Raw genomic sequence first — 25,925 nt, 5'->3', positions numbered from 1 at the left:
TCTTGACTGATTGTATGTCTTGACTGATTGTGTGTCATGACTGATTGTGTGTCTTGAATGATTGTGTGTCTTGACTGATTGTGTGTCATGGTGTCCGGATGGTGTGGATCGGTGGTTACAATATGTGTCTTGACTGATTGTGTGTCATGACTGATTGTGTGTCTTGACTGATTGTGTGTCATGGTGTCTGGGTGGTGTGGATCGGTGGTTACATTATGTGAAAGACCAAAGAAACATTGCCTATAGGACATTAAGGATGCTGAAACATGACCCATGCTGGGCTGACAGTCCACATACCAGTGCTAGTCCAAAGTAATAACAGCACAAGCTGCCCCCAGTGTAGTGTGGTGTAGATTCTGATGTCAGATCGGCACCAGAGGGCACTCATCACCACCAGCTAAAGGTTTATGCTGGTCTAATTTGGTTCTTCTGTTCCGAAAATGCTAAACAGACAGAAATATATCTCAGGTTTCTCACAGTGATGAAAGTGAGATGCTATGTTCCCTGTTTTCCTGCAAGATAAGCAAGAAGAATGCCAGCGGGTGCGACCAGGTGATGTTTCCGCCATATAAAATGGTTTAGAGGGGGATGTCAAAACAAGGGAGACAATCAGCTTAATGGGTCTTAGATGGGTGAGGTTGTCAGGACAGCATTTCAAAGCGGAAACACTCAGTTATACAATTTGGATAGGAATGGCTACATTTTAGAATAATGATGCACTTTGGAACTCGTTCACAGGTGTTTTTATTGCCGAAGATGTTAATCAAGTGCTATTAAATAACACTAATTGCTTCATGGTGTTATCGCATTGCACTGGTTTAACATTGGCGTGTGTAGATCCTGCCAACAGGTATTACCAGAGTATCATGACACGTGTATCCATGCACTGAGAAATACAGAACTGCTGCTTCAGTATGCATCAAACTCTATGTTTTTTTCTCTGGGGAATATTAGGCAGTCCCGTCTCATCCTAAGCAGTGTGTCTTATGTTAAAGATATTCTTCAGGGAGTTGAAATTTATTTTTAATTGTTTGCTTCTATGCAATTATTATTTGAGCATGTGTTTATAAAAACAAAATTTTCCTGTAAATGGTTTCTTTGTCCAAGGGGCATTGGTCATCTGATGTTGTGGAAATCGCAGTGCAGAGTACGTCACTCAGGTGTGCCCAAAACTATGGCCATGGGTTCGAACCCAATATTCAATCGATGCTCATGATGTCAACCACTGGATTTTCTGGTCCAGAATCGAATATTTCCAGACCGCCATCACATAGCTGGAACATAGCCGAGTGTTGCATTAAACAAAGTGAAATAAACTGTAATCGTCTGGGATCTGCAAATTGTTTTTGATTATGACACATTTTTACACATGTTCTTGTAAATACATCTTTGGCAATGTGCATCTTTGTTGATGATATTTGTATCTGTATGTCTGTCCATCTGTTCTACACTTACATTTGCTGTGAAGAAGATTCATTCTCCTGAACAAATAAACATAGTTCTCATGGTGCTCTGTTTAGTAAATATCATAACAGTTGCCGTATTCTCAGTGCATGGTGTTTATACAGCGTCTAGGCATATATACTGCATAGTGACCTGGATCCAACCCTGCATGCTTGCCAGTGATGCAGTAAATTGACCACTGTTCTGGCAGAGAGTCTGTGGGAGCATTCCTGGGCACATGCCTGTACCACCTGTACAGTGCACCGACACTCTTCCCGCTCTCTGGCACAGGGATGCCTGAATGTGCTTGCACATTTATTTGTCTTCAATTGTGTAAATGGTATTCAGTTTGTATGTGGGTGTCCAGTTACAGCACAAATACCATGCTCTCCCTGGCATGTGTTGCAGTTATCCTACATTCAGGGACTGTCTGTCTACAGGCCAGTGGATACATTCTTCCGGTGCTTCTTGCCAATCCAGTTCCAGACATGTCAGTCAGTCAACTGCCAGAGCACTATTGGCGTAGTTTCCTACCAGATTTCTTACATGTTTGTCCATTCCCACAACAGTGTCCTCTGCTCTGCTACCAGAACATGTTTGTCCATTCCCACAACACTGTGTCCTCTGCTCTCCTACCAGAACATGCTTGTCAACTACCAGAGCACTATGAGTCTAGTTTCCTGTCAGAACATGCTTGTCCATTCCCACAACACTGTCCTCTGCTCTGCTACCAGAACATGTTTGTCCATTCACCCACAACACTGTCCTCTGCTCTGCTACCAGAACTTGCTTGTCAACTCCCAGAGCACTATGAGCCTAGTTTCCTACCAGAACGTGCTTGTCAACTACCAGAGCATCTCCTACCAGCGAGGTCAGGTGGCCAAGTGGTTAGGCATTCCTTTGTCAAACCAAAGACACGAGTTCCATTCCCCACTTGCATACGATATGTGAAGCCTTTTCTTGTGCTGGAATATTACTGAAGGCGATTTGAAACTTCGCCAAAACCCTGGGTGTTCAAACAACTCCCAGAACACTATGTTTTCCCTCGCCTTCAGATTCCCATGTATTCCATCACAAGATATAACAGTGCAAATATACTGTCATCCCTGCTAACAATTGGATGCTATCATACCAACTGTTGAGATTAGTTTCCGCTTATAACCACTGGTGTTCTTGCAAGATCAAGGAGTCTGGACATAACTGTTCATTGATAATTGTTGCATAAATCTCTATTCACACACTCATTCATATCTCTTATAAACCATTGTGCAATCTTAAACAAGGAATCCAAAGTGGTGTTATTGGAATCAGTAGGTTGCAACGCCACGGCAGGACGACACCAGAAATTGGCATCACACATTGGACCCTTGTGAGGGATCCAACCTGGGTGTTTGGCATGATGAAGCAACGCTTAACCACTAGGCTACTCTACTGCCATTGGTGTACAATCTAGCCCTGATTATCTCCCTTCCAGCATCATGTGGCTTGTGATCTGACCTGGAAGTTGGGTTCACCAGTGTGCAACATGCCTCAGCTGGGTTTCATGAAGGCACAAGACGCCCTACACGCTTTGGGAGATTCGGAGTAAATTAACCAGTTTATTGCTTGTAGTAAAAACATTCTGGGCAAACATGTGAACACTTAACTAATTTTAAACACAAACACTGCAGAACATGACACTTTGGTTTTATTGGAAAGAAATTGTCACCCTTTATTAAAGTATTTTAGATCATGAAGATGGTTTAATTAAACCAGTGAATATCTAAAAGTGCTTTTTTATAAGCTGTAGTAAAATGAAGACAGGGTTCTCACATGCTTGATAAACGTACAAGCATGTACACCGATATGTTGAAAGAATAAATTTAAATCCTTGTCATCATTAAAACAATGAATCCGATTGGTTATCAATATTGATGTTTTATTTTTAATAGTGTACCTTAAAAATTTCAAAAAAGATTTGAAAAATGAAAAATTCATTTAACATTTTCACGTTTTTTCTTTCACATTTATGTTTTTAGAAGTGTTTCTTTTTTCTGCATTTATTTTGTACAGACTGACAGGTGTTCTTGAATGGTTTTGAAATAGGTCAGCCTGTCCGCCTTCATTCTTGTGTGACCAATTGAGCACCCTCCCAATCTATATGTCATTGAGGGGACCGTTGGCATGTATGTGTTGGTCAACTATGTCCTCTTTCATGGAGCCCCTTGTTTGATGTGGGTCTATGGAATGAGAAGTGGCCTGCGACCTTTGACCTGTTGACCAGGGCTCCCAGGTGTTTGTCCAAACAGATCAGATAATGGATTCAGTTGGTCATGCCTGTAGTTAATGTCGCACAAGCTGATAAAATGTGGCAATTACTGCTCTGTTATCAAGACAGCACCGTTAACTTGTGGCAGGGGAAATACATTTATATGCTACTCAATGTTAAATAGGGATACATAGATATTTAACACTGTGATGGAATTTGGAATACAACTCATGAAAATGAGTACTTGTGATTATTTTAACTATTTTTATATTGAATCTGAAACTTGATCAGTCCCATTATTAAATACTACTTGAGTAACAACTGTCACATTTGATCTGCAGCAGGACAATCCTCACCTGGACTCTCTTAGTATCCCTAGCAATGGTTGAGTGGTATATTTGCTATCCATGTCTCACTGCTACATTGTTAGAGATATTTTTGCTTTTTATGGTAAATCAAAGTGGACATTTTGTTTTAAAAATCTGATATTTTCATGAAAACACAAACTACAAACTATAAGCTGGGTTTATGGGTTGCGAATAAATTATGAGGGAAACCTGTGAAATGTCATGTAAGTAAAAAGTAGTGAATCTATGACTTGTTGATGTGAGGAAATAAATGTGTTTATTTTGGTTTATATAAATGGCAACAGGAGCATATCAAATCCCTTGCCCCAGATATCTGCTCTGTTGAAAAACACTTCTTCCACCAGATTGTGTATCTTGAACATCACATGTCTTCAAACAAGTATCTGCCATCTGCTGTTGGGAGTAGTGGTACTCCAAGTAGTGTAACACACCTGTGCCTGATGCTGGAACTGGTGGTAACCCAAGTAGTATAAAACACATGTGCCTTATGCTGTAAGTAGTGGTAACCCAAGTAGTATAAAACCCTGGTGACTTATGCTGGAAGTGGTGGTAACCCAAGTAGTATAAAACACATGTGCCTTATGCTGGAAGTGGTGGTAACCCAAGTAGTATAAAACCCATGTGTATCATAATCTTGTATTTACACAAAGCAGACTTTGTGAAGAAACTGCAGAGTCTGCCAGGTATTTTGGCCCAGGAAAACAGTTTATGAGGAAATACCTTCCGTGTAGTGTTTCACAAATATTTGATAATTATTGCTTTGCATCAATTCAAGACAGGAAGTATAGGTTTTGAGGGAAGTCTGGGATGTGGTGTAGATCAGTGCCCTGTCAGCCATTATGGCATGGGGGTATCTCAAGTTGAGATTTTACATTCAATTAAAGCCACTTGCCGAGATAGGAATCTTCCTTCCACAACAGGTCTTGATTTATCAGCTGTATGGGCTGTCTATTGTCTCATAGGAAGACTTATGTACATTGATATCTGTTGGTGAATTCACCGCTTGTTTTACGCCTTTGTCATGAGGTGATGTATGGTGAAGAGTGTAATGTACGTAGCTATTTCTTATTGTCAGGTGTGAATGCCAAGTGGTACATTTTTGGAGGCATTCCTATTTTTGACATGACCTTTGGTTGCTGAAGAATACTGCAGCAGATCTCAATCCCATATGTCCAGAGGAAAGATAGTCTTTTGTTTCACAAACATAAGGTTTATGGTATTTTTAACATTTATGTTTTAAGGATTAAGGAGTCACAGGATCATAATTACCCTGCTTGTGATTAGAAATTTCTTACAGTCTCTCAGTGGGTGTTTATGTGATGGGAAGAGATAACCTAGACAGTTGTTTACTGAAAGAAGACATCAACTATAATGTGAACATTTCCTCGGGAACTATTATTAGCAGGAATCGTACTTGGTGTGCTGACTTGGCTTTGAAAAGTACCAATATGCAAAGAACAGTTTCAAATTTACTTTTCATCACTGTGTGGTTCATTGAGACAAATCCTGGTGATTATTAACTGTTTGTTTTGTCTGGAGAAAAATGAATTTTGATATATATGTTAAATCTATGTCAAGATTTCCAGATATTTTTATGAGAGCAACAGGGGCACAGGTGGTAGTCATGCCAGAAACCTATGATTGTGGGTTCGAATCCCGGTCCGTCAAGATTATGTTTCTAGGTTTGTCAGCACCATGACGGTGCTCGTGGGTTTCACCGAAGTGGTAAACATCTGAGACCTGCATCACTTTGGGCTTTCCTTCCACATTAAGCAGACACGCCGTGATTTAACTGAAATAATGTTAAAAGCGGTGTTAAATCCAACTCACTTCCCCACACTCACTCATAAGAGCAACAATCTGTACAATACTATGCCATTGTTTCTTAACAGGTTTTTGTTTTCTTCCTCCTGAGAAGGCTGTGTTACCTGGTCATTTTGAATCACTTCTCATGATATTTTCCCCCTTTATCTTGTCCTAAGATTTGTGGTTGTTTGTACTAGTGAAAGGCTGGTGATGATCAAGCTTTCCTCTTCATTCCTCAATGTGGTACATCTCCTGTCTCACTCAAGTGTTCAGTGTCAGATAGGTTAGATATGTATCTGTTATAGGCTGGTGTATGTGATATGTATCTGTGATTGGTTGATAAAGGAGAGGTATGTAGGTCTGATTGGTGGATACAGATGTGATATTTATCTGTGATTGGTTGACACAGACCACCATGGTGGAGGATCGAGGTAACTAGCCAAGGGAAACACCTGTTTCTTTTGATGCTAGTCAATGTCTGCTTATCAGCTACAGATCCTGTTCCTGTCAAATTGGGCTTTTTATAGTCACCACTGGATGTAGCCTTCAAGTGGAATATACTCTGATCTATATAAAGCATTAGTTGGCTTCAGCTTGTATGTTCTATATACTGCTACATGTGTAGACTACGCTTTTGATCATACACTGCCTCCGTGGTGTCGTGGATAGAGCGTCTGGAGAACAGAGGTTTAGTGGTTTGATCTGCTGGCCACGTAGTACCAAAATATATTGGTACTTGTCTCCTTGCCTTGTGCTCAGCTCTATGGGGGCAAAATAAAGACTTGAGTGTCAGTACAATGTGTTTTAGTTAAACTGTGGCATGGCATCTCAGTGGGCTTGCACTAGAAATCCGGCATTAGTCCAGACTAGTACAAGCAGCCACACACATATGCATCACTTTCCTGTAGACCCGTGAAGATCTTGGGTAGAATAGATCTTCAGCAACCCATGCTTGCCGTAAAAGGCGACTATGCTTGTTGTAAGAGACGACTAACGGGATCGGGTGGTTAGGATCTCTGACTTGGTTGATGCATGTCATCGTATCCCAATTGCGTAGATCGATGCTCATGGTGTCAATCACTGGATTGTCAGATCCAGACCGCCGTCATATAGCAGGAATATTGCCGAGTGCGGCGTTAAACAACAAACAAACAAACAAACTTTTCTTTACCAGTGAAATGAAATTGCATGATAGACAAAAAATAAACATAAAAGTCAGAAATATACAACATCCAGCCTGATGGCCTATAACACTAAAATATTTTCCTGTCACATGTCAGAACATTGTATGTGAAGTGTATAAACAAATTGAAATAGAGGTAACAAACTGTGTATAAACACAAGCAACTCTCTTGAAATTATGGTTGGTTTGAGAAGTACACTTTTCACATTACGTGATAGGCACTTTCAAACTGTTGAATTGATTTGACTGTTTCTCAGTCTGTGAGATGTCACATAAGGGCATTGCATTATTTAGGTTGTCATTCATTGTTCATGATATCCCAGAATCTGTCCTGTGACGCTGTAAGAAAAATAGGTTGGTGTTCATGTCTTTCATGACATTGTTGTTGTCTGTCATGAGTATCATCGATTTTCAATCATTATGGCAAGGAGCCGACATGTAATATTCATATGTGTCCTCTTGGTTTCAGATATGCAGACGACTCCTATATGTCGGCTGCCGTCAGGCGCTCACGGCGCAACTCTGGAAGCGGGAACTACAAGAGATCAGCTTCTGCAGCAGCGCTGCGTCCAGGGGAAGATGACACCAATAATGACAATGACGCCAACAGCGTGTTCAGTGACAAGAAGCTTGGACATCAGCCATGGAACAGTGAGTCTGCTTTATCAAGGCATTCCATTGGTGCTTCAATCGGACACAATGACATGCCTAATCTTCCTGGAAATATCCCAGCATTCCAAGCTGATGTGGAACATGTGAAAAATGTGTCTATGGGAACAGTGCAACCCCTACAAAGCAAACCCCTTCATTCTCCCTCCACGGAAACTGCCCCCTTGTTCTATGTATCCCCCACAACAAATGCACCCAAGCCAGCTGCCCGACCTCCCCAGACTCTGTCCATGACCTCCTCCTCTTCCAGTTCCCGCCCAGCCCAACTCCACTCTCCATCAGGTCCACCACAACAGACTCTCTCAATGAGCTCCTCTTCTTCCGTAAGTTCTAGATCTACCCAACTCCATTCACCATCAGGTCCACCTCAACAAGCACTCTCAATGAGCTCTTCCTCCAGTTCTCGGTCTGTCCAACTCAACTCGCCATCATCAGGTCCAAGTCAACAGACTCTGCCCATGAGCTCCTCCAGTTCTCGGTCTGCCCAACTCAACTCACCTTCATCAGCTTCAGTGAAGCCCCTGGCCCAACCACAGACATCGGGTGGAAGTGCAAGACATGCGCTGCATCCTGCACCCAGTGGTCCTGTTGGAGGGACTTTCATCACACCTGTGGTTAAACCTGTGCAATCACCTTCTTCAGGGCCGAGTCGACCCCAAGGTTCTGTACAGTCACCTTCGGGTATGTCCAAGACTAGTTTATTTTCTCCCCGTCCTTTCGTTTCGCATCATTCCCGAGAGGGAGAAGGTGGGGAAGGCAAAAAGTTTGGTACACCCAATTCAGTGAGAGATAGAATCTCTAAAATAGAACATGGAGGCAGTAAGAATGTGGGGTCACCCAGATTAGAACAAGGTAGAGTGGGGTCTCCAAAACACACAGCATCACCTAAACCTGCAGACAGTTCATGGAAAACTAACCCTGATCCGATCCGGACATCATCACCCAAAACTATCAGTGGTCACTTAAAAGCTGAGAGCTCCTGGGAGACCATTGAGAACCTCAGTCAAAGCTCTGCTCAGAAAGCTGCTCACAGTCAAAACAGTCAAAACAACACACAAAAATCTCAGCGTATTCTTGAATCATGGCGGGATGACCCCCGCACTCGCTACCCACGACACGAGTCTTTCAGTTCCTCTTCATCCAACTCAACTGTCTCTAGCTCCGAAAGGAGATCCAATGTTCATGACAATCCTCCTCCTCCCAATGTGTCAGACAGGAGACCCAACATTCAGGACAATCCTGCTAACAGTGCTACCTCCCCAGTCCATCCCAGATTCAGACATGTGTCCCCAGCAGAACAAAGTGCTGTAGATAAGCGGAGTCCTCACACTCCTGGTCAGGTGAATCAGAGTGCATATAACCAAAGAGAACCAAGACATTTCCAGAGTAGTGCTCAGAGAACTCCTGATGGTGCTCCTCAAGGACAGGACCAATCCAGAATTTCGTCAGCTGAATCTCAGGCCTTGTCACCCAGATATCGGGAGAAACGACCGAGAGACTGCCACACACGTGACCAAGACTCAAATGGTGTGCATCGGGATGGTGAAATGTATAGTCCCAGAACGTATCATCAGCCACATCCAGATATGCATAAAGTTGTTAGTGAATCTCCGCGAGGACAAGGTGCTTCTAGTGGTGTGAATAACATGAGGAGGAACACTGACAGGTCAGACTCTCCTCGGACTCAGGATAATAAGAATTCAGTGCCCAATGCTCAGGTGGAGAAGGAAAGTCCAAAACCTGCTGAGACTGAGTCTATGGTGGTTCCAATTCATCATGGTCGTCAACGTTCACAAGAGGAGATTGAGTGTGATGAGCAGGCCAAACAATTAGCAATGGAATTGGAAGGCTCAGAAAAGAAATTATCAGAGGTTCTTACTCAGGATCATAAGAGGATGAAATACATGGATGGCATGTTTACAGACCCTGTTGATGTCAACAGGAGGCCCTCTTGTGGCAAAGCTCAGCTCAAGGGAGGCAACTTATCTGAAGACACAAGTGAACCTGTAGATGCTGATAAAAAGTAAGTATTTATGTATATTTGTGTAATTATTGCTGAGGTGAAATGTGAAAATAGTATGGCTGCACCTACTCACTGATGTTATGACTTTGTGATGTTTATCTAGAAGGAGCGTACATATTTGTGGATAATTACTCCAAGTTAGCTATATCCTGCTTGATAAACTTCCCTCCCTGGCAATGCAATAAAATTTGTTTGGCTACAGCCTGTAGATCTCCTTAGGTTTGATGTAGTAAGCGTGACGTCATTACGTAGTGGATATTAACTCAGACTAAGAGAAGCTGCAGTTTTAGGTAGGTACATGATCTTTTCTCTTCCCTTCTTGTAAGGAACTTCAAGTATAAGTGTTACTGGATGACTTTAATGACACAACGTCAGTATCAGTAGTGTAATGAAGTCTGGACTGTGTAATGATCTGATAAGAGTTTTAGTCATGGCCCATGTTGGGATGAGCTGTAAGGTGACCGAGTAATGAATGCAGCGTACAGTGTGAACTAGGTGTGCACCCTTGAGCTCAACTGTAGACTGCGGTTATCCAAACAAGGAATTTCTACATCTGGATTGCATAATTCTGCCTAACTATGATAATTATGGGGCAGACGAATCTCAGAACTGAAGAACCTGTGGCCACGATGAAGAGTACTTATGGTTGAAGGTCGTGGTTAACATCTTCGGAAGACTCACTGTTGTAGCATGATTGGTATGGTAGCCGAGTGGGCTAAGGCATGAACTAGGTGCTGGGTTTGAATCCCAGATTCATCCCATCTGAGATCCTTTGTGTGTCTGCATCAGACCTTTCCTCATAAGTTTAACCACAGAGGTAAACATGCATGACCTGTATTGCATCGACCTGTATTGCATTGACCTGTATTGCATTGACCTGTCCTCCAACCTTAAGCCAACATGCCAGGATATAACTATGAAATTGTTCTGTTCTGTGTTAGACACACTCACTCACTCTGTGATGTAGCTTTACACTAGTTTTAGCTTTCAGTTTTATGTGCATCAACTTTGTACAAATGGTGATGAAACTGAAAAATGTAGATAATAGATACAGGTTAATAATATACCCAGAAGCTGATGTTTTCTGTAAGCAAGTCTGCAATATGCACAGGAAAATATGGATTGTCATGTAAAATTTCGGTCTTGGTAGTGGGCGCTTCTTAAAGTTACTTACAGCTGGGTCTGGAGGTTAATCATGGTGAGAAGATGAAATTACAAAATTGATACTATATTAGTATAAACTGTTTGAATAAGTCAAAGTTGGCCTGCTGTCTCATGGACTGTGAGGACACGGGCTGTAAACAGGACACAGCTATATAGAGGACAAGCTAAGGTGGGGGTATTAGACTACTTGATTTTCACATACTTTCTGCGATTTCCGTACGTGTATTTACATTTCATGTATCTAAGAGACATAACTCAGTGAAGAAAGCCATGTGATCTTACAAGATCATAGGAAGTGTTCATGGTAACTATCAGGGGGAAATTGTGGAGATAAGAAAATTTAACGATAAATGATCCGGAATAGTTATAATTCCCAGACTTTAAAGATGAAAGTTTGAATGAAAGCCTGTTTGTGTGCGGAATAATTAATGCTATTACATATGCTATTAAAGTGATGCTGTATAAACCTTGCAAGATTGCCAGATTGATTGGGATACATGTGTGTATGCAAGTACAAAGATTCTCTATCATTCGGATGCCTTTGGTATTTTTGAATTTTATGGTTTTTACAATCTGCAAATTATCATAAAATAATTTAAAGAGAAATTTCAAAGGAAGATATGGTGTTAAAAGTCATTAGCAGGATGTAGACAGATATTGTGTTGGTTAGTATGTCGCTTTACAGACAGGCCGAGCATCTGCCGAGAGAGTTGAAGGTCAGGGGTTCATTACCTGGCCGCGTCACACCAAAAAACATTAAGAGATGATACTTGTTGTTACCCTGCCTGGCGCTTGGCATTGAGGTGTTGAAACAAGGACTGATCATCTTGGTGTCGGTATACTGTGTCTGAATAGGGTATCCGTGTTAAACTGCGGCATGGTATCTCAGCGCACTAGTTTTCCTATAATTTCCTTGCATCAAGCCATCAGGAGTTGACTTAGGCAGATACCATGATGTTGGATGCTCAGTAATCAGACTTGCCCACTTGTCTTGTTCACATGCTAGTAGCTTATTAGTAGTTGTAAGCTTTTTCGAGTAGGGGCGGTAGGGTAGCCTAGTGGTTAAAACGTTTGCTTGTCACACATGTTGCCCTCTGTTTGCCGTAGTTATTCTGTGTGGATGAAAGCTTTGAATACCATGATATGGTTAGACTTGCACTAGTCTCTAAGGCAATAATGATTAGTTTAAATCATAATTTCTATATTATGTAGTCAATAAGAACAAGTTGTCCCTAATAGAGACTGGAGTCCTTGGATATCTGGACTTGCCTGTTTGGATGATAGAATTACTACACATCCATGGACTTAATTTCAGTACAGCCTTGGAGCAAGGCTATGATATGGTGTGCAGTGGCTGCAGATGCCCCAGTACAGGCTAGGGGTAGGGGCAGGCAGGTGGTTGGGGGGCTAGGGGTGGGGCAGGCATGTGGTGGGGGGCTAGGGGGTGGGGCAGGCAGGTGGTGGGGGCTAGGGGGTGGGGCAGGCATGTGGTGGGGGGCTAGGGGGTGGGGCAGGCAGGTGGTGGGGGCTAGGGGGTGGGGCAGGCATGTGGTAGGGGGCTAGGGGGTGGGGCAGGCAGGTGGTGGGGGCTAGGGAGTGGGCCAGGCAGGTGGTGGGGCAGGCATGTGGTGGGGGGGCTAGGGGGTGGGGCAGGCAGGTGGTGGGGGCTAGGGGGTGGGGCAGGCATGTGGTGGGGGGCTAGGGGGTAGGGGCAGACTGGTGGTGGGCAGCGGGGCCTCTGTGTTTACATACATCACAGGGGGCTGAAGGAGGGGTGAGGAGAGCTGTGTTTGATGTGTCACTGCGGGGCAGATGGAGGGGAAGGAGGGAGGGCAGTAGATTGAGGGGGTGTGGAGAGCTGTGTTTAATGTGTGTGGGGCTGATGGAGGGAGGGAAAGGAGGGAGCGGAGTAAATTCCATGTAAATCCTCATTAATACAGTCATGATTATGAATGTGGTGCCGAAAAGATGAAGGTATTCTGTATGATCTTGATTTTCATTTTCATGCAAGTCTCTACAGACTACATTCCTCTCTTGGTACCTCACTGCATTAATCAGGATTGAGTATTATCGTGCTGAAGAGAGGAATGTAGGCTGTTAGTGTTGGATCATGAGTATCGACAGTGTAGTTAGGTAAGATTGTTGCTCTGTAAGTATTTCTAGTAAATGATGCGTCATTGGTTTACACAAACCTGAATACTAAAATTCATGGATTTAAACATATTTGGTATGGAGTGATGCCAGTTAGCTTTGGATTATTTGCATGAAAAGAGCAAAAGAGATACCAAATAAACATACAAGATGTGGTAGAGGGTCCGAGATGTGGGGGGGGTGGTGGGGGGGGGGGGGTGACAAGAAGGGTTTGAGATGTGGGAAGAGGTGACAAGAAGGGTTTGAGATGTGGGAGGGGGTGACAAGAAGGGTTTGAGATGTGGGAGGAGGTGACAAGAAGGGTTTGAGATGTGGGAAGAGGTGACAAGAAGGGTTTGAGATGTGGGAAGAGGTGACAAGAAGGGTTTGAGATGTGGGAGGGGTTGACAAGAAGGGTCCGAGATGTGGTAGGATGGGGGGTCACAACAATGGTCTCTGTATTAAGAGTGTGATCTTATCACCAGCTGGGCTATAAGCTCCAGTTCCTTGACTCATGTTCTGCTACAGTGCAGCTATATAGTTGCAGTAAGCAAGACTTGAAAACTGTTATGAGTCCAGTACTCATTTACTGAACCTTTTTGCCGAGATAAAATTACCATCACTATGAAGTTAACACACTTCTATCCCATCTTGGAGCTGACATTTTCAGGAACATTTACAATGAAAATACCAGTGGTGGCACATCATAACAGAACATATAACAGACCCATGAAGCAATGAGGTAAAAGTCTGGCGCCAAGACATACTGACTTGTAGAATATCCCATACATATATATTTAGAAGGGGGCGGGGTGGAACCGATGAAAGCAAAAAGAAATTGACAAGCTATATTTCATTTATTTAAAAACTGCATGAGCTTATTTCAAAGCCACACGCAAGGTAACTGTTTAGCATGAGAATGTACGCAAGATGTGCACCTGTCATGGACGTTCTTGTTCTGGGAAAGCTGTGAGGTAATTGTTGGGTGTCTTTATGATGCATTACTGCCAGAAAATGGCAACACTTAAATTATGCATTCTTTTTGTGAAGGATTGGCTGCCAGATTGATGATGTATTGGGTGTAAATATAGCCCCTGCTGGTACATATGTCCTGTTAATTTCAGAGATGTAAGACATGCATACCCTAAGTAGGAGAGTTCAGAATTGATTAGATCCAGGTCATTTGGAATCTAGCTGGAGCTGGGTAGACATAATCAGCTTCTGGGAAGGCCCTCAACATGTCTTCGTAGCCATAACTACCCCACTATGTGTGCCCAAGGGATGGGAAGATGGCAGGATCATTTGGAATCTAGCTGGAGCTGGGTAGACATAATCAGCTTCTGGGAAGGCCCTCAACACGTCTTCTTAGCCATAACTATCCAACTATGTGTGCCCTAGGGATGGGAAGATGGCAGGGTCATTTGGAATCTAGCTGGAGCTGGGTAGACATAATCAGCTTCTTGAAAGGCCCTCATGTCTGCTTAGCCATAACTATCCCGCTATATATGCCTAGGGATGGGTAGATGGCAGGATGGTTTGGAATCTAGAGAGGAAAAAAAGGGATTCTTTTTTATGTATTTCTTCCAACAGGGATATAATTGTCATATCAATATTAAATAATTTATACAGTCAGCTGGTTGGGTAGAGTGTTGGCTTTGTCCAGACAAAGACATGGGTTTCATGCCGCCCATTGCTTGTATTCCCCTGTTGTATAGGGCTGGAATATTGCAGGAAGTGGCGTAAAACATCACTCACTCATTCAGCTGCTGTAGTTCCTTGCGAACACACACACATCTGTCTCCCCTAGGGTACTGCTGGGGTTTAGTTGGTCAAGTAGGGTGCAATGTTAGTGGCAGACTCATTGTTCGATTGTATGATAATTTCATCAATTGAAAAGAGCCAGTTCCGGATTAGAACACAGGTTCCCAGCAATCTATTCTGGTAATGAAAGGCGGCCATATGGAATATGGTCAGGCACTGAGACTCGGTTGATTGCAAGGATCCTTGCTCATAATGTCATTCGGGGCGGTCGGGTAGCCTAGTGGTTAAACCGTTCGCTCGTCACGCCGAAGACCCGGGTTCGATTCCCGACATCGGTACAATGTGTGAAGCCCTTGTCTGGTGTCCCCTGCCGTGATATTGCTGGAATATTGCTAAAAGCAGCGTAAAACCATACTCACTCACTCACTCATGTCATTCACTGGATTGTCTGGCCCAGATTCAATGATTAACAAGCCACTGTGAAATAGCAGGAATATTCCAGAGTGCAACATTAAACAGCTAACAAACAAAACAAGAAACAAAGAAAGTGCGAGAGGATCAGCTGTGACAGTTATTCCTGTTGATCTGCCAATAAAGTATATAACGTGTGTATATAACACAATATGTTATACAAGTTTTATCAATGTGTTTTTCATGTAGCCCATGTCAGATCATAATAGTTAAGCTTAATGAGACTATCGTCAAGTACATATGGGGTTATCTTGACTTTACCATAGTCTGTTGACTAGACTATTATTTATGGGATAAAATTCTTAAATTCACTCACTAAAGGTCATACTCACAAAGTACTAATTTTGATTTTTCTCATGTGTACAATTTGAAAAACATGTTTTTGGTAAACCGGGAAATTATGTTGTGGTCATTTTATTGAAATAAATTCTTGCCACCTTGCCCAAAAAATAGCATCCGAATGAAAGGGGATTAGTATTTCTCAGATATTGCATGTTCGGGATTAAATCTTAAGATTCAAGATTGTTTTTGATGGAAACTTGATATGCCGAATGAAATGATATATGATGTTGTCATTGCAAGACAGCTGCACCTGTCAACGTGGTTGATCCACACGAGAATATTCCAAAACATATTGATATAGGAGTTTGTTATCAGTCTCCAAGCTATAAATAACTTTAATATTCTGGCATCACTGATAAAGACAGAATCCTGTTTCATTAGAGGTTTATTAAGTATCAGTAAACTAACCCTGGGAATATCTTCCGGACCATTGACGTGAGAACCACTATCCCTATCTCTTGACTGCTCCCAGACGGCCAGTCAGTGGAGCTTGTCACATCCACACTCAGATAGTGCAGAGGTGCTTCATAGGCTGGGTTTGAACCCCACTGACCTAGTTAGCTGATAAATGACATTCCCAGCTAATTGCATGGTCACATGACCGCTATTAGCAGATATTTGGCAAATATGTGCGAGGTTAATTCATGCTTGTAAGTTGTGTTTGTGTAGAGATGTAGTGCTGTGTTGTGGATGCTGGGAGTACAGTTGTAGGATACTGGGACTACAGTTGTAGGATACTAGGACTACAGTTGTAGGATACTGGGACTACAGTTGTAGGATACTAGGACTACAGTTGTAGGATACTAGGACTACAGTTGTAGGATACTAGGACTACAGTTGTAGGATACTGGGACTACAGTTGTAGGATACTGGGACTGCAGTGGAAGGATACTGGGACTACAGTTGTAGGATACTGGGACTACAGTTGAAGGATACTGGGACTACAGTTGTAGGATACTGGGACTACAGTTGTAGGATACTGGGACTACAGTTGTAGGATACTGGGACTGCAGTTGAAGGATACTGGGACTACAGTTGTAGGATACTGGGACTACAGTTGTAGGATACTGGGACTACAGTTGTAGGATACTGGGACTACAGTTGAAGGATACATCGACATGGATGCAGGCAAGGAGTGAGTACTGGGTATTAACAGGAGTCAAAATGGTGACCAAGATGGTTTCATCAAGTTTGTATCCCGTGTGTTTTGGTGGACATTAAGATAGTATTTTCGAGCTTTGTGATGTGCTCAAAACAGGATTCCTTGGATGTGTTTCTCAAGGATGGTTATGTGTCTAGGAACTTTGAAATTTATTATGTTTTGTTTTCCAGAAAGATATGTATCGAGGTGCAGGTTTTGTATTGAGGTCATGCCTTGTGTAGCGGCAACGGTTGCCCTGATCTAACACTGTGTGTAGGTGCAGGTTTTGTATTGAGGTCATGCCTTGTGTAGCGGCAACGGTTGCCCTGATCTAACACTGTGTGTAGGTGCAGGTTTTGTATTGAGGTCATGCCTTGTGTAGCGGCAACGGTTGCCCTGATGTAACACTGTGTGTAGGTGCAGGTTTTGTATTGAGGTCATGCCTTGTGTAGCAGCAACGGTTGCCCTGATCTAAAACTTTACATCCTCCTCCTCCAGGGGTGCCCTACCTGCGTCCTACTTCAAGGGGTCATCCAAGGCGTTGGTGGAGATGGAACTGCGTCGACAGAATGAGGAGGTCAGCAAGGACATCATCAAGGACCTCCAGGACAACGACAGCCTCAGGAAACAGAAGGTAACAACTCCACTTGGCTGCATAGTCATACTGAGATTTAATCCAGGGATATCTTTGACTGCTAAGGTTTTACCCTATGAAATGATACTGTTTTGTGATTTGATGAAGGGAAACATATGCATGAGGTTTGACATTTGTCTGTATACCAATTGTTCAAACAACCTTAGCGCCACGACTGTCGTAAGTCTATGTTAAGGTATGGGAGTTACGATCACCTTAGCGCTAAGATCTCTAAGCAAAACCAGCTGCCTTAACAACCCTGCATGGAACAGTGGTACCCTTCTGCACTGGTTTCTCATGCTTACTGTGCATGCTCACTTGTTTTTATGACTAGTTACACGCATCTCGGAAAAGGTGAAATGTTGCCCTGTTGCAAACGAATACACCTCTGACGTTAACCAGCCATAACTTGTCTTTTATTACTGCAATTTGGTAAACACTGAGCTCGTAGAATTAGAATCAAGTAATACCATTTTAAACCCTTTTTGGTCCTCACCTTCGTGTCTAGTAGAGACCCAACAGGACTTGTAGATATTTCAATATGGCGGTCCTTTGGACCACTGACAAATTTTGGACATCGTCAAGTACTGACACTTATATATGGTAACATTATTATGTTGTTTAGACGACAGCTGGAAACATCAATGTTGTGAATGTGTTATTTTGGTGAATGGTTAAAACCTTTATTAGTCATGCTGATGACTTAAAAATTGTGTATATTTCCTCATTATTTGTATATGTGTTTTGCTTTTTTTATGTTGCTGAAATATTATTAAAAATATCACTCTTTCAAAATGTACACTAAGGGGTGTCCTGTTAAACAATGAACTTATTGCATTTTCAAAGATTCACTTGTTCGATCCTGTATGAGCATAGTTATCATGTGTTGCTGATTGACCTATTGAAATGGTTTTGGGGAGGAAAGAAGCAGTGTCACTCAAACAGAACTTGCAGATGCACAAGTTAGGGTAATGTTGACTTCAAGAGATATGTAATTCCTGTTTCTGACACCAGGAGGAGCTGATGGAGAAGTTGTACGCCAAGCTGAAGGTGCTGAAGGAGGAGAAACTGTCACTGCAGGAGGAGATTGCGGAGAACGAGGACCTCGGGAAGAAGGTGAGTTGTTGACAATTGGGTCATGTGGATGTTGGTTGTTGCTAGGGATGACAATTGGGTCATGTGGATGTAGGTTGTTGCTAGGGATGAACAATTGGGTCATGTTGATGTAGGTTGTTACTAGGGATGACAATTGGGTCATGTTGATGTGGTTGTTGCTAGGGGTGACAATTGGGTCATGTGGATGTAGGTTGTTGCTAGGGATGACAATTGGGTCATGTGGATGTAGGTTGTTGCTAGGGATGACAATTGGGTCATGTGGATGTAGGTTGTTGCTAGGGATGACAATTGGGTCATGTGGATGTAGGTTGTTGCTAGGGATGACAATTGGGTCATGTGGATGTAGGTTGTTGCTAGGGATGACAATTGGGTCATGTGGATGTAGATTGTTGCTAGGGATGACAATTGGGTCATGTGGATGTAGGTTGTTGCTAGGGATGACAATTGGGTCATGTGGATGTAGGTTGTTGCTAGGGATGACAATTGGGTCATGTGGATGTAGATTGTTGCTAGGGTTGACAATTGGGTCATGTGGATGTAGGTTGTTACTGTGGGTGAAATCTTTTTAAAGACTTGTAACCACTGCATTCTTCCTATGCTTAAGTGCTTAAAACACATAAATACTATTACAATAGTTACCCCATCATCTCCATACATTACATAAAATATGATGTGTAACTTTACTATTAACATGGTAAGATTTCCCTGCCTGTTGCTGAAATTGTGTCTCACACTTTCACAGATTTCTAGGATGCTAGAGGAGACACTAGACAGCTATGGAGGCATATTGATATAGCTGAACTTACTATTCAGACAAACTATGTCAGAAATCAATGGAACATGGGCTTGTGAAGAGATTTTATGAATGCTTCAGTTACCATATGATTGAGATATTTAATATAATGTCGGTAAACTTTAATCTTCAAATCATTCATTAATGAAATAACGGATGCGATATAATTTGATATGTAAGTTTTGTTAGTATATTGAATGTTAGTATCACAATGATGTACATGTATAGAGATTATATGAGCATGTGTGCCATACTGAGGATGACAAAGAGTGTTTGTATTTCCTGAGTTTCGTAAAATCAGCATGACACACAACGATTGTAATAATTTCATTATCAACCATTTTTTCTTAATACTTTTGAACTCCCCTTTAGAAAAATGCACTGAAAACCATAATTGTTGATTGACATCAGCAGTTTTCTGCTGTGACTTCATTACTAATGTGATGTCATTCCGACCCTACGTCACAATAAAATTCGAATGACATCAACAATGCCGCCTTGATAATGTAAACAAAACACTGGTGGGGTTTACTTATTTTTATGACTGTTGTTTCTAACCCTATGGGTAATAGAAAAGTCTAATGCATCTGTGCCGTCTGCTGACTGTAACACCGCTCTTCCTTCCCCAGGTGTGTGAGGTGGTGGAGAGACAGGCGCGCACTCCGGCAGAGAAGGGCAAGTTCAACCGCTTCATTGATGAGCTGGAGAAGATTGTACGCCTCATGCTCAACTTGTCGGGGCAGCTGGCGAGAGCTGAGAATGCAGTGCAGAGTCTTGGGCCCAACGTTGATGCCAAGACCAAGGTAAAAACACTGTCCTGACACACTGGTGACAGATATGTAAGGTTTTAAAATAAGAGAATTGGTTCTCAGGCAATGGCTTTTGAAAATATAGAGCGGGAGTGGTGTTTCTTTTGGATGAGGTGGGGTGGGAGGAGTTGTACAAGCTAGTATGTAATCAAATTTTGTTCACAATAATAGCCGTGAAATCATGTTGTTCTTAAGTATTGTAGCATTTCACTGCCAGGGTTGTGTGTTAGAGATGCAGAATATTTTAAGATTATTTATTTTTGAAAATGGAAATAATAACGAAAGGTGCTGTGGACTTTATGATGATGTGGGCGGTGCCTGGGAACCAAGACTATTATTTTTTTAGCCTAAAAAAAATCTCATCCTCTGAGATCAAATATATAAGATGATTGGTGATAAAAGTTGAAAATATCCAAGGCTTCCAACTTTTTCTGTTTGAAAACAGAAATAACCAGTGTCTTGAGTGTAAGAAGTAGAGCTTATCAGCTTCATGGGAAGAGAGATTAGTGGTGTCATTTGATTGTGACTGTATGACATCACAATGGTCTGCACCAGCGTCATCTCTTGTGGAAACCAATTTTTGGATGATATATAAAGCATGGCCCTTGCATGGGTTGATATGGCTGCTGAGTAGCCAAGGTTTTGGCAGTTCTAGCGTACGTAGGATCATGTGACATGTTTGGAATGAAAATGTCAGAAAAGATAATATTGCCCCAACAACAATAATCAATGTTTCAGATGACTGGTCTTTAATATTTCAACTCTAGCTCATTGAGAGAGTATAGCGGCTGATAAAATATGGATATTTAAATTATATGCATTGTTTTACAGAAAATGACAATCGACAAGCGTGAACGTCTCAATGCCAAGTACCAGGATGCCAAAGGATTAAAGGAAGACATTGACGAGCGCAGTGAAAGTGTGGCTACGATGCTTCGTAACTTCCTTTCCGATGACGAATTTGATGATTACATGTACTTCATTAAGATGAAGTCGAAACTGACAATAGACAGACAGGACTTGGAGGACAAGATTATGCTTGGAGAGGAACAGATTCAGGAGTTAAAGAAAAGTATCCCAGATGTCTAACATAAGGGACATAACTCTAACAAGGGAGACAACTCTTCTCGTCATGTGGAAGAGGGCAATTTATCTAACCCTGACAAGGAGAGACAGTGCTCCAGCCATTTCTAACCAGTCTCCTTACAAGGAAGCTAAGACTATTAACCATCAATTAACATAGAACAACTCTACTGACAAGATGATTTTTGTCAAACTCTGAAAAAGCTCTTTAAAATATGGAGCCGAAATAGGTTTCATTAAATTAGAATAGTCCAAAGAAAGATTCGAATATGCAAGGTTTGTGGACAGTTCCCACTATGGCCAAAGGGAAGACAACTCTGCCAAATACATATGAGAAGATATGGAAAACAATTCTGGTGTTCCAAGTGCACCGTTCTTCCCAGGATGTTGTTGTGATAAAACCTTTGATGCTTCTTGCTGTCAAAACCATACAGTCTGTCAAATTGAACTGGACACTGGATTGTTGATCCTCAGAATATATATATTTTCGTTATTCACTGATTCTGAGGAGTCGAAGTGTGTTCAGTTTTTGAAGAAACTATGTGACAATGGATGGATGAACCAAAGCTGTCGCCAAGACACAAAGAAACAAACAATATGCAAATGCCACAGTATAAACCCTCCTTCCTTGAGTGTCTGTGACTCCTAGTTGTGAGTGGAAGGTAGGATGCATATGTCGCAGAGTTTTCTCTGTGTTTTGCATATGGATGTAGGTCTTGATTGCAGATTTACACCAAAAATAGACATCATAATCTCCACTTCAGATTGTCTTCATTGTTATCATCACAACTTGGTTAACTTGCCCGTGTTCGCTGTATATAAATTATTGTTGCTCGAAAGGCGAAGACACATCTACCTATCCTGATTCTCTACCATAACTGATTTCATCAAAACATCGAAACTGCAACCATCGTAACCTCTTTTTGTGTGTACGTTTTTTGGTTTAGGAATTAAGAAAGGTCTTTTATAGGACTGAATCTGCTTGACTCTGGTGTAAACTGTTTGAAATTTATTTTGAGATTATGATAAATAGTCATTTGGAAGCATATATGATGAGGCTTTTGGATGCAGTTTATTGGAACTTGGCCCTCTTGTAATCGATGCTGTACATACGCCCTTCGTGGTTCCTTCTGTCAGTTTTATTTGTAAATTTTGTCCATAATATCTTCTTTTGTATTTTAGCTGGCACACCATCTTAAAGTGCTTGCAATTTTTTTCTTTTTCGAAATTTCACCGGATGTTTAAGGCGCCAAATATTTCTAGATATTTAAAAGATCGCCATGACAACTTAATCTGTCAGCGCGTATGACTGTACATATTTGTGATTTCATTAGTGAAGTTATGATCTGATTCAAGGGAGATAACCATACACATTATGATATTACTCTGATCGATTAAATGAATTTCCTTTGCAGTGGACCATGATGGACAAGTCTGATGAAACTAATGTACAATGTGATAAAGTTGGCCATTAATCTGTGAATAGTTTTCATGTGTAGTTTACAGTTATGCCATATTTTTGAGCATTATAAAAGGTGCTTAAAGTGCTAGTTCAATGAAATTCCTGACTGTGTGATCTTTGGCCTTATATATTAGCAATACATAAGCCCATCACGGATATTTTCACACAAGGTATTTTCTGAGGTTGTTTGGGTATTTTAACAAGCATGGTTGTGACGTGACATGTTGTAAGATAAAACATCAATTGTTTATTTTTCACCAGTTTATTAATAAACAATTTTTTCATTGCAATAAGTTATTTGTGACTGTGTACTTGGGAACGTGATATCTTGGTGCATGCATGTTAAACTACTAAGATCTTGCTGTCATCATCTCCCTCCAAGTTGTCAATGTCAACATACAATGTTTCTAAACCAGCAATAAAGCATGAGAGATATTTTTTGAATTTGTAGATTTGATATTTTTGTAGTTGACTATTTATTGTCATTTCAAAAGATTTGATGTACCGTATTCTACATAATAAGCACCCAGGGCACTCTCAAAATTAGAAATAGGAGGCTCTTATTAGAATATTATTTTGGTGAAAATAATAGTTGAAAGATGGTTAATTTTGTGGTTTATGCTGACAGCCTAAAATGTTTATATACGACACATATATTTTCCAGAATTTAATTGCCAATAATTAAGGGTGCATATAACACACCAGTGCGTATTATACACAAATAAATTTGTCTTGTCTAAATTAAGTCTTGTGTACATTGATCAATCTGAAGCGGTGCTAATTGGGATTGTTCACTTGCCAATATATTAGCAAACATCGCCGTGAGTGCTTATTAGGGCAGGGCGCTTATTACATCGAATACGGTATGTTAGGGTATTCCTCTAGGCAGAGTAACGTAATGATGTTAGTTGGCTGGCTACCATGAGTCTTTACCCCTATCTGCGTACTACGTGTGACCTATGTAAGCATGATGATAAGAAGCAGCTTGTACCCAGCATTTTACTTTACCTACATTTTTATGCAATATCATATCTGTATTGCACATACACGAGTGTTCACGCTGTGTATGCAATCATGCACTGTGTATGTGGCATGATTGAGTTGGCATACCTATGTATGACTTTTGTATGACTTTGGTCAAGTTGTATATGCGTAGCTACATGTGAGTTACGACTGTAGCTACGCATGAGTTACGATGATAACCACATGTACTAGCCCTATAGTCAGCTGACCCTCCTTGCTGTACTACCTTCTGCTGCTCCTACAGTACCACAATCATCAATAAATGGTGTGTGAACTATACCTGTGTTGTACTCATTGAACAGACGAGACCGCCTCCGTGGTCCAGTGGTAGAGAGTCCGCCCGAAGAGCGGAAGGTCCGGGGTTCGATCCCCGGCCGCATCATACCAAACGATGTTAAAAGATGGTACTTGTTGTTACCCTGTCTGGCGCTCGGCATTAAGGGGCTTAAACAAGGACTGGTCGGCTCGGAGTCAGTATACTGTGTCTGAGTAGGATATTCATGTTAAACTGCGGCATGGTATCTCAGTGAGCTAGGACTATAAATCGGCATCAGTCCGGACTAGTACAAGCAGCCACACAAACACACACACGTACATGCACGTTGCTATATAAGTGCAATAATCTTGGATGCGACGTTAAACCCCATTTCACCTCACCTTGAACAGATGACCCGTGAAGATCCGGGGTCTTGGCAGCCCATGCTTGCTGTAAAAAGAGACAGTGCTTGTCGTAAGAGGCGACAAATGGGTTTGGGTGGTCAGGCTCACTGACTTGGCTGATGCATGTGATCGATGCTCATGATGTCAATCACTGGATTGTCTGGTTCAGACTCGATTATTTACAGACCGCTGTCATATAGCTGGAATATTGCTGAGTGGTGTTAAACAAAAAAACAAACAAACAAACATTAAACCGACCCATAGAAATGGGATGCGTTAACATTTGTCAGAATTGTTCACCTTTGGCAGGGATGTGACACAGTGTTGGAGGTCAGTGAATCAATTCCTGGATGTGTCATACATCAAAAGACATTAAAAAATGGTTCTTGTTGTTACCCTGTTTGGTGCTCGGCATTAAAGTGAGTGAGTGAGTGTGGTTTTAGGACGCTTTAAGCAACACTCCAGCAAGATCACGGCGGGGGACACCAGAAATGGGCTTCACACATTGTACCCATGTCGGGAATCAAACCCGGGTCTTCGGCATGACGAGCGAACGCTTTAACCACTAGGCTACCTGACATTAAAGGGGAATAAGACATGGACTGGTAGTATACTGAGTGGGGTATCCAAACTGTGGCATGGTATCTCAGTTGGCTGGCGCCATTAAACTGGCATTAGTCTGGACTAGTACAAGCAGCCACACACACATTCATGCACATTGCGATTTAAGTGCAATAATCTTGAACGCGACATTAAACCCCATTTCACCTCACCTCAATTTGATCTTGATCTTTTGTTTTAAGGGTCAAGATCATACCCAAGGTTAATTATGGACTGAAGAGAGTTTGTCTAGGGTAACTCGAAAGCAGTTACTGTGGGAGGATGAAGCCAGGTGCATAGCATCCCTTGAGTCGGGCAGAAAACTGAAAAGCTACTATCATCATATAGCTTGAAGATTGCTGAGTGCGGTCTAAGAAGTACTTAGGAAAACAAGAAAGTAGTGAGGGACTCTGTGTAAGGTCAAGGCCCCTGTGAAGATTGTTTGTTTGTTTGTATGTTTAACGCCGCACTCAGCAACATTCCAGCTAAATGACAGGGGTCTGTAAATAACCAAGTCTGGACCAAACAATTCAGTGATTGATGTCATGAGAAAGTGGGAGCCAGCCTAACCACCCAATCCTGTTAGTCACTTCTTACAACAAGCAAGTGTTTCAAGTAGCAGAATTAATATGTTGGAGCCTTGAAGACAACAAATCCATTTTGTATATTGCCTAAGTGACTCCATGCACACAAATTCTGATCAAGATTGCATAGAAAACTGAACCTTGGCCTACAGTTTTAGCAGAAACTATATAGTCACATATACCAAAAAGACACCCAAAAATGGTTATGACAAGCTATTCTGAGATGTGAACCAGGTATTTTGTATGATGTAAGAACTATTGAACCACTTGGCCTATCCTCTGACATTCACAAGATCAGATGCAGCAACAGGCTTCAGGTGTGGAGATTTGCACATATGTTGAAAAAAAGCCCCAGGCACCAGCACTGTCAATGAATATTTGTTTTTAGAGTATTGTCAACAAATATGTCCGA

At 41.8% G+C, this 25,925-nt stretch overlaps 1 protein-coding gene across 4 annotated transcripts in view; it reads left to right on the top strand.

The window, feature by feature from the left end:
- The window catches only part of LOC124149634 (serine-rich adhesin for platelets-like), a 230,381-nt gene extending 207,278 nt beyond the window's left edge, over positions 1–23,103 (top strand). For all 4 annotated transcript variants that reach the window (XM_046521359.2, XM_046521360.2, XM_046521361.2 and 1 more), the window contains 5 exons: positions 7,518–9,740; positions 17,248–17,383; positions 18,398–18,499; positions 19,922–20,095; positions 20,933–23,103. In XM_046521359.2, coding sequence (XP_046377315.2) covers positions 7,518–9,740; positions 17,248–17,383; positions 18,398–18,499; positions 19,922–20,095; positions 20,933–21,190 — 2,893 coding nt within the window. In that variant the 3' untranslated portion in view covers positions 21,191–23,103. The remainder of the gene's footprint in view (positions 1–7,517; positions 9,741–17,247; positions 17,384–18,397; positions 18,500–19,921; positions 20,096–20,932) is intronic.
- Positions 23,104–25,925: the final 2,822 nt, after the last annotated feature.

This window comes from Haliotis rufescens, unplaced genomic scaffold, assembly GCF_023055435.1.
Source record: "Haliotis rufescens isolate VD_foot unplaced genomic scaffold, xgHalRufe1.0.p SCAF_7, whole genome shotgun sequence".
In the NCBI taxonomy this organism is placed as follows: Eukaryota; Metazoa; Mollusca; class Gastropoda; order Lepetellida; family Haliotidae; genus Haliotis; species Haliotis rufescens.
The sequence above is the reverse complement of the archived record's forward strand: the minus strand, read 5'-3'. Positions and strand labels throughout refer to the sequence as shown.